Source organism: Pteronotus mesoamericanus, unplaced genomic scaffold (genome assembly GCF_021234165.1).
Source record: "Pteronotus mesoamericanus isolate MK-2021 breed Mesoamerican mustached bat unplaced genomic scaffold, CSHL_Meso_final contig_25, whole genome shotgun sequence".
Classification (NCBI taxonomy): Eukaryota; Metazoa; Chordata; class Mammalia; order Chiroptera; family Mormoopidae; genus Pteronotus; species Pteronotus mesoamericanus.
The window spans coordinates 28250360-28264359 of record NW_026555105.1 but is presented as its reverse complement, the minus strand read 5'-3'; the positions used below and the strand labels follow the sequence as shown (position 1 = coordinate 28264359).

The following is a 14000-nucleotide window of genomic DNA, read 5'->3' as shown; positions in this document are numbered from 1 at the left end:
ATTGGTGAAATTGTTTCTCCTCTACCATCTGGGTAGTCGGGTACAGATTTGCTCATAATCAAGCTTTGGAAATAACTGCACACACATGCACATGCATAATTATAATTTCACTGATTCATAAAACTTACCTAGACTTCTTCACAAAGTTTGACAGATTAGATTTTTTAAAAAAAAATCTTTTAAAATCCAATCTATTAGTTTTAGTATGCTTAAATAATTTAAACATTGTCTATCAAAGCTCAACCACATTATTATAAGTGTTAACTGATACTTTTAAAACCTCTGTCTTTAAGATTTGGCCAACACCTACTCCCTTTTCACACCTACCACCCCCATCTTTCTCAAGGTGCAATAGGGGAGAGTAAGCAACAATGTGGAGTATTGGACCTCAGGGTGAAAGAGAAAAGACTATCTTCTTGTCCCTCTCTAGTCCCTGCCTTGACAAAACTGGCCTATTCTGCTACCTGGACTGGTGACCACTGAAGGTTAACAGGTCCTGTCAGCTGCTTCAGGAGCACACCTCTGCCGTACCTCACAGCTCCAGCCTCTTGTCAAGGATGACAAGTCTTAAAAGTCATCCTTGAGCCTGACTCCTCTCCTCAACTCTAGGCTTGCACTGGGCACTTCCCCATTCCCTCACTGAGATTTGATGGAGCTTCTGGATTCCTGCACATCACACAAAGATCCTTTCCCTTGTTTGTGTGGGGATGTATGTTCTTCAGATATTTGATTCTGAAAAGGGCTGTTTTCAATGAATCAATGACAGTTTCATGGAAATTGGTAATATTGCCTTACATTCACTTCTATCCACTCTGTTTGGGCCATTTCTTCATGGCATGACCAAGGCTAGTGTTCAGCTGGTATTCACTAGTATATTTATACTCATTGTTAAAATATTGCTATAATTCATGCTTGTTGGTTTATGTCCACTGTTTCAAATCATTGGAATATTCGACCCCCTTTGCTTCATTAAAGATGGTAATTCCCCCAAGATAACTTCAGGATACCACTTAACTTTATGTCCAGATTCTGATTGGTCTAGGTGAATATAGTTATTAAATATTTTTAATATTGCCTCTGAAGACAGATGCATATGGCTTCTCCTCTCCCTTCTTTGTGTGGGGATTTATGCTACTCATGTGTATCTGAAGCCCTCCATCATCTGCTTAGGGTGGTGGAAAAGTGGTGTATAATAAAGAGTTGAGGCTGACAAAATCAAATAACTGCTCTTTGTTCTCTTCTGCAAGTAATCCCAGGCTAAAAGAGATGGACTCCTTTTAAAATACAGCACCAAGGATTATGGACCAGCTGCCATGGCCCTAGAGCTCTCTTCTTCATACCATGTGGAAATCTGGGTTTGATTCTTGATATGCCTAAGCTATTGAGAAAATCAGCTTTCCACTAAACCAGCTTTCTCTAGCATTTATCTTGAGCAATCAAATCCCCTTCAACCCCAAACCACACCACCACTGACAGTGTCCTGATTAGAGAGAAGATCATGAACAAGGAAACAGAAGAAAGAAAAAAACATTAATAATTTCTAAAACATTACTCTATTTCACCTGTGATTCAACTTTGATTCTAGAAACAGCTGTCTTCAATAAGTCAGTGATGGTTTCAGAAAGAGCACCAATGGGTCTATTACATGATCTGCTATCATATATATGTGTAAATAAAAAATAAAATTTACCTAGTAGCATGTGTTTTGTTGAGTACCTACTGCTTTCCCAGCTCTTAAGGAACACAGTAAGGCTTCACAAGTAAAAGGCAGAGCTGTTGTCCCTGAGGAATATCACTTCTATCCAGAGGGACAAAATTAGCATCAGAAAACGGTTCAAGATTGAGTGAGTGCTAAGTTCTCTCAAATTTGGAGATGGAAGAGATCAATATGGGCTCCTGAGAAAAAGCCTGGAGGAAGTTAGAAGTGATTGGGCTTTTAGGTATGCTTAAGGAGTGAATATGCTTTCCCACTAAGATTAGGAAAAAGACAAAGATGTCCCTCCTCACCAATTCTTTTCAACATCATATTAGAAATACTAGCTAATGCAATAAGACAAGAAAAAATAAAATATATGCAGATTGGGAAGGAAGAAATGAAACTGTTCACAGATGACATGATGGTCTATGTAGAAAATCCAAAAGACTCAACAAGAAGAATTCCTAGAACTAATAAGCAATTATATCAAGGTTGCAGGATATATAATTAATATACAGAAGTCAGTCATTTTTCCATATACCAGCAATGAACAAGTGGAATTTGAAATTAAAACCACAATGCAATTTATATTAGTGCCTCCCCAAATATAAATATGTAGGTATAAATGTAACAAAATATGTACAAGATCTTATAAGCAAAACTCTTATTAATCAAATCAAAGAACAAAATAAAGGGAGAGCTATCACATGTTCATGGATAAGAAGACCCAATATTGTCAAGATGCCAGTTCTCCCCAATTTAATCTATAAATGCAATGCAATCCCAGTCAAAATCCCAGAAAGTCATTTTGTGGATACTCACAAGCTAATTCCAAAGTTTACACAGACAAGCAAAAGATTGACACAGTATATAGCCAAAAAATATTAAAGAACAAAGTAGCAAAACTGATGCTACCTGACTTTAGTGACAATTCACATTGTCAGCTTTATAGACAGTGTGATATTGGCAAAAGAACAGATAAATAGACGAAGTGGAACAGAACAGAGAGCCCAGAAATACACCCACATAAATGTACTCAGTTGATCTGTGACAAGGTAGTAAAGGCAATACAATGGAGCAAAAATGGTCTTTCCAAGAAATAGTGCTGGCACAACTGGATATCCACATGCAAAAATTAAACAGGGACACAAACCTTATACCCTTCACAAAAATTAACTCCATGTGGAAACATACACTAGATGGAAGTATAAGATTAGAATGGAGGAGAGAAGTCTATATTAAGCATGGGAGGCAAAAGAGTATCTGGCAAGAGTATATAAAAAGAGAAGAGGTGAGAGTTCAGAACTGACCCCCAGGTAGCCCCAATATTTAAAGTATAGACAGCAGAGATAGAGCCAGAGGAAAAGGCTGAAAAATTTTCAGAGAGGTATGAAGAGAATCAAGGGACAATTTGTGTCTTTGAGACTTTACCTTTGATCTATGGAAATTTGAACTTGAAATGGCCATTCTGAACCATTGCCAACCAATGCCTGAACCATTGTTGTCTTTGAATCTATTATATCATATCACTAACAACACTAAGAGGCAGTCCTCTTCACTGGGGCCATCTGAAGTCCTAACAGACCATCATGAACAGGAATCATGCCTTCCAGAAATAAACTGAATCCCTGTCATCTGGAATATATAAACCGGCAGGGTGCCTGTTGGTGCAGCATGTTCTTAAGAACTCAGTGTAAGAGTTTTCAGGCTTTTTAAAAGCAACATCTAAGATAAATAATATACATATACATTGGCTCGTTAGGGTCACCATATCACACCCTTAATAACCAAGTGCTAACACCCAGTTTTGATGCCCACATTTCCACTTTGATGTTCACATTGCCAACTTTGATTGTCATGAACAAAGGAGGGAAACAAAAAGAAAAGGGGAGCCAATATTTTAAGTGTCCTATATAAGTGAGGTCTTGGAATAATTCAAATGCAGAAATAAGTTTGGTTATTTGAATCTTTCATCCTACTTAGAAATCTAAATGTGTTCAACACAAAAGAACCTTAACTGCAGCAGTCTGTATAAAACTCTCACTGAGAATCGCAATTTACTTACACTCATCTGTTACATTGAAGTTGTAGGTTTGAATTTTAAAGAATTTGTTGTTTGCAGCATACTTAATTTGTAAATGTTTTGATTTCATTATTTTATAAAAGATATAAGCAGCAGGAATTTAAACATTTACACAGTGGAGCCATGAGTGGTTTGGTTTTGTTTTTAATTAAAGTGACTCATGCTTTTCTAATAAAAGGAAAATATTTCCAAGACCTGTTAATGAGACTGTTTTATTTTGAATTTGAAAGACTATATATATTTCTGTATCCTCAAGCCAGTATTTTTAGGTTGTTAGTTTGTTGCCTTCCTTCTCTTTCCAGATAAAGTTATCTGACTTTGGTTTCTGTGCTCAAGTTTCCAAAGAGGTACCGAAGAGGAAATCGTTGGTTGGCACTCCCTACTGGATGGCACCTGAGGTGATTTCTAGGCTACCTTATGGGACAGAGGTAAGGGGATGACAACCTTCATTTGAGAGGGAGGGCCTGAACAAGCTCAGGGATACAGTGGTTCTGAGATGGTTAATGACCACTGGAGATCAGGGTGATGACCTTTCACTCCACATTTGCCCCCCATTCACTGGACTTGTCACAGAGTAGGCAGTGGCAGAAGGGAGCATATTGCCACAACACTGACCTAGGGGAGTTTATTGAGATCCTACCATGAACACTGGGGGAGATTGATTCAAACTCTGATCCCCCCCCACCTCCATGGCAGACATACCCAGAGCAAGGTAATGCAACTTGAAAAGTGGCCAAAGACACATACAGACACACAGGAGTGATGATTCGAAGGGTAGAGGGTCAGTGATAGCTCTGTGAGATAGAGGTAATAATTAGACAACTGATAGTGTTTTCCCATAGAAAAAATCATAAATGAATATTATATTTCAAAATATAGCATAATTTCTGTTTCCTCTAGAATAGAAACAATTGCTCATAATTTTTTTTTTAGGGATAAGGTTTAGATCTTTGAAAATGGGGGACCTTCTAGATAAAGACTAGTGTGAGTAGAAGCTCCGAAGGATGCAAGACATCACACACACTGAAGCAAAGACCTCACTCCAGCTGGGCAGTGTTTCCGCATGTTATGATGCAGAAGGAGATTGTAAGAGAGAAGAAGCACAGAAAAGGGGACATGGATTAATGAGCTAAGGATATCAGCCTAAGTGAAGGCGAACTCTGCTCTCTTTCCCTTGTTTGCTTGCCCTTGGATGACTACTCACCTTATTTTTCTCACTGTGGTTCCAGGAGCATAAATTCTCAGTGAAGGTCACTTCCAGGGTTATAACAGGAATGCAGCTAACTGATAAGAGGTGTAATGAGGCTCTAACAGGGAAGTGACTGTAACTGGGAATTTATGGCACAGCTAGGGCCTTTCATTGTCCAGCTCCCCATTCTTTACCCAGAAAGAATTGCTTGTCATCTCTTCCTTTTCTCTATTCTCTGAAAATGGTTTTAGAAAGCAGGGTTTTGTGCATGCTCCTACACAAAATGATAAAACACAACGGAAAGAACCCTGAAGTGTGTGTGTGTGTCAGGGAGGACTGTTTTTAAAAATCAAATCAGTACAAGAATCAGGGTACGCTGTGTTGTGCAATGTAGCTCTTTGCAATTTGTTATGAATATGTCAAAAACTCTTCTTATTTTTTTACAGTTTAAGTGTAACTTTTCTCTCTGTGTTCATAACATAAAAGTTTGGATTTTTTTTCCTACCTGCCCTGATAGGCAGTTAACCACCAAAGTCAACAGGGTAAAAAAATATAAAGTTCTAAATTCAGAATGTTAGGATATTCATGTATACCTAATTGTTAGAATCTTCACTGAAGTTGTCTATAAAAAGCAAATGAAAGCTCTGAGCAAACACTCAGTAACTCAACAATTTAGCCTATAAACCTGTTTTGTAGGTATTGAGAGAGTATAAATGCCACATTAATTTATGAATGAGTATGAATCTGTTTGGTTCCCTGGACACATCCAACATTGCACAACGTTCTCCTTGCCTGAAATAATGAGAGGATTTTGCCTAACAGGTGGACATCTGGTCCCTGGGGATCATGGTGATAGAAATGATTGATGGTGAGCCCCCCTATTTTAACGAGCCTCCCCTCCAGGCAATGAGGAGGATCCGGGACAGTTTACCTCCACGAGTGAAGGACCTACACAAGGTGAGACGTGGCATCTATTGCTGAAGTTCAAAATGTTCTTGGAGTTTTCAGTCTCCCTGAAGTTTTAAAGACTGGCATATCACATCCAGGAGTAGATCCTGGTTTACGGGCAGGGACTTTGAAGTTGGAGTCATTTGGATTTAAATCTCTGCTTTCCCTGATCACTCACTGGCCGAGGGATTCAACCATTCCATCTCTCAAGTTCATTTGTAAAATGGGGTACAATCAGCTCCTCTCATAGGGTTGGCTAGAAGAGTAAGTCAGGTGCTCTTCATTCTCTCACTGAGCACCTACTGTATGCAAGAGGCTGTCCTAATTGCAGGGGATATCACAGTACAAGGTCCCAGGTTCCCTGACTCTCATAGAGCTTGCATTCTAGTTGGGGAGGCAGAAAACAAACTACAAACAAGTAGGTGAACAAAATAATTTCAGAGATTGGTACATAAAACTCCATGATGTGATGGAGTCTGCAGGAGAAGGGACTGGGAGCTCATTTAAGCTGAAGAGTGAAAGCAGCCCTTTCTGGAGAGGATCGCCCAAAAGGGAATGTGAATGGAAAGAAGCAAGCCATGCAAAGATCTGGGAGAAACATGTCCCAGGCAGAGAGACAACAAGTGCATAGTCCACAAGCCAAGGTGGACAGCTTGTATGGCCGAGCAAAGTGAGCAAGGAGAAAGGTTAGTGTTAGAGAGGTAGGCAGGGGCTAGACTGTGCAGGGCAATGAAGGACATGGTCAAGGGGCTAAGTAACATCCTTTGTGTTTTCCAAGGATTGACAAGTAAGGCCACACTCAGAAAAAAATGATGTTAAAATGAAGCAGCCACCAGTGAGGGAAGGGCTTTCTGAGAGGACCAGTACTATAAACACTTGCCCCACACACACCTCCGCTCCCGTCTCCCTCATGACAACAAGAGAGGGGAGTGAGACTGTCTTTTAGGGGAGACTAGTTTGTAATGATAGCATCTCCTTTTCCTTTTCCCTTACCCCTAAATCTTAGGTAAGAGCCCCAGTAGAATTACTCATATAGGGCATGTGGACTTGGCCAAAAAAAAAAAAAAAAAAGGAGACTACTTGAATTGAACAGATTGAAACTCTTCCTGCATTGGACTAAGTTTAAATAATGAATGTGGTTAAAATAGTATGGTATCAAAATAGTGTCACACCTGATATGAATGAGTGTGATGTTCTCCAAATTCATGTAAAAGAGCAGCTTTAATCCAATTGGGCAACAGGTGGAAACTGCCCGAGATTGTTCCCCAAATGGAGGATAAAAAAATATGTGGTATAATTCAACAGTGAATACTACACAACAATGAAAAGGATAAAATGTTTTGTGGCACTGGGATCAATCTCACAGATAAAATGAAGAGTGAGAGAAGCCAGACAGAGAAAAGTTGGCAGTATATGACCCCATGACTCCATTTCTATAAAGGAAACATGCAGGCAAAATTAGTTCATGCTATTAGAGGTCAGGATAGTGGTGACCCTTTACAGGGAGATGGATATTGACAGGAAGGGGACCCAAGGTAGCCTCCTAGAATGGAGAAATGTTCTATATTTGTATAGAGACAGAGAGTAAGTAGGTATAAATATATATGAAAAATGCCTACTATAAAACATACACTTAATATTCAGTATTTATGCACTTGAATGTATGTAAGCTATTCCTCAAAATTAAATTACAAGAAATACAAGGGGGAAAATGTTATCCGTGTCAGATGTTCTTACAGAAGCTTGTTTGTCTTCACAAAAGGGGATTTCACAATGCCTAAATGGTTGTAATAGTTAGAAAAAGAAAACTATTTTATGTTTTCCACACTTCAGCAAAAACATGACCAGTGCCTGTGCATAGTAAACACATTTTAATAGCTGCTATTATCACTATTATTGTAATTTTATTTAGTAAATAGTCACTTTCATCACACTGTCACTTATTCCTATTATTTTAAACTTGAAGAAGGCAAGGATGACATGTGTTAATAAAGGCAATACCTGCTTTTGCTTCTGTAACATCTTCTCAAGCGGCTTCTGAAATTTGATGTTGATAGAATGATACCGTATTTTGCCGTGTATAATGCACACCCACATTTTTGTGTGCATTATACTTGGGGTTATGTAATCATTATACCCATGTATAATGCACATCCTTATTTTTCCCTAAAAAATGTGGGCAAAAAGTACACATTATACATGGCAAAATATGATATTTCTGGGAATTGGCTGGGAAACCATTTTAGGGGAACTGCATTGGCTCTCTGTGTTAGTCCTCAGGATGGTATTGATGTTTTCACAGGTTTCTTCCATGCTCCGGGGATTCCTAGACCTGATGTTGGTGAGGGAGCCTTCTCAAAGAGCCACAGCCCAGGAACTCCTTGGACATCCATTCCTGAAACTGGCAGGTCCACCATCTTGCATTGTTCCCCTCATGAGACAATACAGGCATCACTAAGTAGAGGATTCATTTAGGTGACAAAGCTAGATGAGGACATGAGAATAATCCAGGAGAACAAGAGGAAACTACAGAACATGCAAAAGGCCTGTGCATTCTAACCAGCTGATTGGTGGGACAGAGTGATGACCAGCAGGGTTCAACAGACCAGGACATCTTCTTGTGTCTTGAAGAGGCATCTCTCCACTGACAGCTGGCATGATCATTGGGAACACAGCTTTCATAAGTCATTGTTATATTTTTCAGCCCTTCATCCAGCAAATCAGAAGGACTCAGTACAAACTCCGTTATGATATATCCTAGCCACATGCAGGGTAATGCATAGGATTTTCTATATTGAAAGAATACTTTTCTGGCAAAAAAAAAAAGAGAGGAAAACAAAAAGCACTTTTTCTTAATGGTAGCAGTGTAATGTATTTTGCAATGAATTTGTAATTTTTCTGTACGATAGTTTTGATAATTTATAGTACTTTGATGTTGCGTAGCCATTGTATCAGTTGAAGTAATACTTGTTTACTAGCAAGAGTTTGAACAAAGCCTTTCCTACTTTTTTATCCCTTTCAGAGAACCAACGATTCTTTAGGAACTTTGAATACTGAATGACTCTCAATCACCGTCAGCTTTAATAGAATATCTTTCTTATCTTAACAAGTGTCTTATGTGATGGAAGAATTAAGAGTGATGGTGATGGTGGTACACATTTCATTTATCCAACCAAAAATAATAAAATTTGAGCCACAGTACACCACCAAACTACTCTTTGGGATAAAGCAAAATATTATGAGAAATCACATTTTCCTTTAAGGCTACTTGAGTCACAAACCAGTTTCTGCCCAGCAGAATGTTTCCCCTGGTGCCCTGTCTCAAATGGGTGTGACATCCCCTTGTGGCCAAGTTTCCCTCCGAAGGAACAACTTCAGTGCTAGGATAACTGGACTCAGTTCCCCCAGTTGTATGTTTCAGAATGTTCCAGTCTCACAAAGGGAAAGGAGATAGAACAGGGCAAGATGTTTGGTTTTGTTCGTCACTGTTTTTAAAACTCTATATGCTAACACACCAAACTCTTGTCTGTATTTACCTTTGTCCCACAGTATTAACCACTAGTGTTCATGTACCGTGCTGAAAGTCTGAGCTGACTCTAGAGGGTGAATTAGGAAGGGTGTGACCTGAATTCAGTCGTGACCATGTTGTGTGTTTCCAACATAGGAGAGTTGTGCTGCTGACTAGGTCTTCTCAAACGTTGATAAAAATGAATGACTACTACAATACATTTTGTGTTGCTTGTTGGATGAATTTGCATGTTAACTGTAGGCCAATATAGATTTGCCTTTAAAACTCTGAAAGAGCTACATAGTCATCATTAGTTTCTATTAATTATGCATCAGACAAAAGCCATTTGTTACCAAACTGGAAAACCAGAGGCTTTTCTTAATGACTTTACATACTGTAACAAATATGGATTTAAATTCCTGAAACTGCTCTGGTTGCTCTAAGCATAATTAAGAATTTTTTTGTAATTAATAGGTTGTTAATTATTTATTATAGTTAAGAGGAAAAAAAGGCATAAGATGACCTTCTACTTATTAGATTTTCAGCCTTCCCCTAAACTGGAAATGCCTCACCATAAATAGAATCTGTCATTTTACTTCCTAAAACTCAACAAGTCAATGTTTTATGTAAAATATTAAAATATTAATATAAATATGTAACAATAAAAACCAATTGAAATCCAAAAAAAAAAATGGCAGTCCTAAAAGCTCCTGGAACAGATTATATGAATTTAGCCAGGACTATGTAGTAGAAAGAAAAGAAAAAGAAAATCTCTTTTTTAACCAGAACAAATATCAAAACCATTGCAGAAAATAGTGGATTTTGGATTCCAAACATTTTTTGACAGTGTAATGGAAATTTTTCTGTAATTTTTCTTATCACTTGATATTTTTTAAGCTATTTGTTGAGTTTACCAAAAGCTACTGTAGCTTAAGTTTTTGTGAGCACTATTGGCAGAAACTGCACTTGCAAATAAAAATAAATGTTTGCCTTTTTCCCATTGTGTTATTAGAAACTCTACTGATTTCCCAAATTTGTTTTCTTGAATAAACAAGAATTTTTTTTATGATCTTGGGGAATGGAAATGAGTTGGTATGAAGTTACACGTAATATCATGATGATGTGAGCCAAAGACAAATATTCCTATCCCCAGAGGTTACAAACAGCATAAGACTATCGGGTAGATACCACTACTGAGGAAAAACAATTATTAAATTCTGGAAGTCCAAGTTCAAGAAAAGCCAAATTCATCGCTAAAGACTCCCACTCCATTTCCCTGTTCCAAAGATGCTGAACTGATTTGAAGGCTTTTTACCAACAAAAGATATAAAAAGATGTTTCGAGGTTGAAGTGGGTGTGGTGAGAGCGCTTTGATAACCTGGAAAGAGTGTTGCCCCCTCCCCTTCATGTCTGGGTAACAAAGGACATTAACATTTCACCCATTAAGCTGAGAGGAACACTTGTCTATAAAGAGTTCATTTCTCATCTGGAAAATTCAGAAAGCAAAAACCCTCAGGTTAGTCCGAGAGAGCATGATGAGAAAGGATGTAGTATATCATCTGCCAGGGAAGAGAAGGATGGAGGTAACCTTTCACAGGCAGGTCCCCAAAGCCACTGCAGGGCCTGGAAGAAGACATTCGCTTCCTTTGGCTACGATGGGTCATGGAGAAGGAACAGAGAACAGAGCAACCCCCTTAGCTAAGCAGTGGGATGCCCAACCTGGACAATGCATTGGTGCCGTGCACCATGAGGAAGACATGGCTGCTTTTGTGCAGGGCAAAGAGGTCAGTGTGGAGATGAACCTGACTCTAAACACTACATGTACCATCTACACTAAGACCACTCTAAACAGCCGAGCCTTCAGGTTGACACAAATGAGATTCAGGCATCTACCCTTCTTCCAACAGCATCTCCAAGCAGCCAGATGGGTTACCAGAACCTCCCTTCCCAACTGCTCCTTATAAATTTAGGCCATGTGTTGGTGTGGGACACCATGACTTGAAGAAGGGATCTGGAAGAGAGAAAGGGTAGTAAGAGCACATCCCATGTTTCCTGCTCCTGCCTGCCCACTGCTAACTCTTTATCTTTCTCTGATACAAGTTTAGCCCAAGTAAAAGAGAGGGGAGTTATTTCAAATTAGAATGATATTGATTCTTTTTTATTGGTTATACCCACCACTACCCACTGGGAAGAACACACAGTAGAAATTACTGGGAAAATGAAATTATTGCATGAAGTTAACAACTCAGTGAGTTCAGATTCTTTGCTCAAACTTGTTACATGAACAGCAGTTGTGTCATCAAGGAGACGGCAGTGAGATTCCAGGCAGAGAAAAGATAAATTTGGTCCAAGTAAGTACAAAATGTACAAGCCGGAACAGTTTTGTGAAAGTGACAGGACCCCATGCAAACTCAAATTGTGTAGTAAAGTCGGTCAAACTGAGCCTTAAAATGTGTGCATTTTGAGTTGTACTTCCAAGTCAAATGAACATATTACCTTAATGTGAGTCCTGCCAAAAAGAGAAACTGAGCCAAAGACTTTGACACAAATAATTTATTTGGGAGATGATTTTAGGAAGCTCGCTTGGCGTGGCAGAGTGAAGTGAGACAAAGAGGACAGAGAAATTAAACAACAAAAAACATTTTAATAAATGGTTTGCCATGATGGGCAACGGGGGCTCAATTCCACTGGAGACCTTCTGGGAGAGACACGCCAGAATTGTCCTTCTGGGGGTGAATGTGCTGGGGATTTATCTACCATCTCCTAACCCTCACTGGTTGAGAGTTGCTCCTACAGCTTCAACTCCTCAAGCTTCCATCTTGCCAGACATGCAGGCAGTTTGTTTTCTCTAATAAAGAGGGAGACGCACAGGAAGCCATGGGCATACATGGAAACCGTCACAAGTGACTTTTGGGAAGGGCTGAAGGAACACAGGTGGGGTCCTGACAACATCTCCTGTATAAATAGATAATGAAGGACAAAATGAGGACTTGAGAAAGGGAGAGTTGTTGACGTCTGCATCAAAGTACATTACTTTCAAAGAAAAGGGTTTGCTCAGGCAGCAAGTGCTTTGATAATTATGCCTCATCATCATCAGCATTTTAAAAAACATAAAGCTAGAAAGAACTTCAAGGTCTTTTTAAAAAATTCTTTTAGTCCTTACCCAAGGTCATTTTTAATTGCTTTTAGAGAAAGAGGAAGAGAAGGAGTGCGGGAGGAAGGGGGGAGAGAGAAACATCATTGTGAGAGAGAAATAACAGTCTGTTGCCTTCTCGGACACACCCCGACTGGGGATCGAACCTGCAACCTGTGTATGTGCCCTGACCAGGATCAAGCCTGTGATCTTTTGGTCTATATGGTACAATGCTCCAGCCAACTGAGCCACACCAGTCAGGGCTGACTTCAAGGTCTTATATGATCCACCTTAACTGAGCTAACCAAAGCTCCCAGAATTAATCATAGCCTGAACAGACCACACACACACACACACACACACACACACACACACTGATGTATCCCCAGCCTTCATACCAGGTTCTAGAAAACACATGATCAGTGCTAACAAATGTTTATCTCGCCTGTCACATGAGTCCTTGTGAGTCCTTCCCCAGCAGACAACCTGACAGGTTTGGACACTTTAAATGGCAACTGAAGTAGCCATTAGACCTGGAGTGCTTAGCGTAATTTCACACCCTGGACCCTTTTGCTTGTCTGAAGCCTATGGACTCCTTCTCAGGAAAAAAAAAAAAAAAAGTGGTGTTAAATGCATTAGGTAAAACACATCAGTTTACAAAGGAAACCAATTAAAGTTTAGTTATCATTTTTAAAAATTTTATGGTTATAAACCATTAAATAACAAAATCTTGTGAAGGTCTACCATCATTTCAAAGTATGAGTATAAATGAGTCCTTGCAACTTCGTCAACAAGTATCACAAACTCCCCCACCTACGTAGTTTACTAGGCTGGAGGTGCGGAGAAATCTCTGCACAGAAACATACCCTGAATTCAAAATAAACTGACATGGAAAACTGTGGATACAAGTTTTGAAACACCTGCACCAGTTGCTTTGAGTCTTTCTTGAACTTGTATGGCAGGTAAAGTCAGAATAGGCATGTTAAGAATTATGCTAGGAAAATATTAATAATAACTTCTATGGAGCATTTCCAGTGTGCCAGGCAATGAGCTGGCAACTTAAATGCACTGTCATGAATCCACAAATAACTTTGAAAGGATGGGCACGTATGCCCTATTTTCAGATGAGGAAATGAGTACAGAGAAGCCCAAAAATTTGGCTAATGTTGCGGGGGGGCTCATAGTGAAGGATTTTTAACCAGTTTTCATACTGCTGGGTAAAATTACCTGGGGAGAGTCAGGAAACTACAGATGGTAGGGCCTCAGCACAGAGATTCTCACTCAGTCTGGGATGATGTCTTAGAACTGGTGTGGGGTTTTTCCCCCGTGGTCCCTGGTGTGATCTGATCGAGGCTGCTTGCAGACCGCACTTTGACACTGATGTAAAGCAGTGTCTGCCTGGCTTAGGGTGTTTGCTCCAGGGAAGTGTTTGTGCCCAATGCC

At 39.4% G+C, this 14000-nt stretch overlaps 1 protein-coding gene across 3 annotated transcripts in view; it reads left to right on the top strand.

Annotated features, from left to right (window-relative positions):
• PAK5 (p21 (RAC1) activated kinase 5) overlaps window positions 1–10366 on the top strand; it is a 267718-nt gene extending 257352 nt beyond the window's left edge. For 2 of the 3 annotated variants that reach the window (XM_054574046.1, XM_054574047.1), the window contains exons 8-10: window positions 4082–4207; window positions 5791–5925; window positions 8219–10366. In XM_054574046.1, coding sequence (XP_054430021.1) covers window positions 4082–4207; window positions 5791–5925; window positions 8219–8374 — 417 coding nt within the window. In that variant the 3' untranslated portion in view covers window positions 8375–10366. Of the gene's footprint in view, window positions 1–4081; window positions 4208–5790; window positions 5926–8218 lie in introns of those variants that run through there. The other variant, XM_054574048.1, reaches the window with a different exon arrangement.
• Window positions 10367–14000: the final 3634 nt, after the last annotated feature.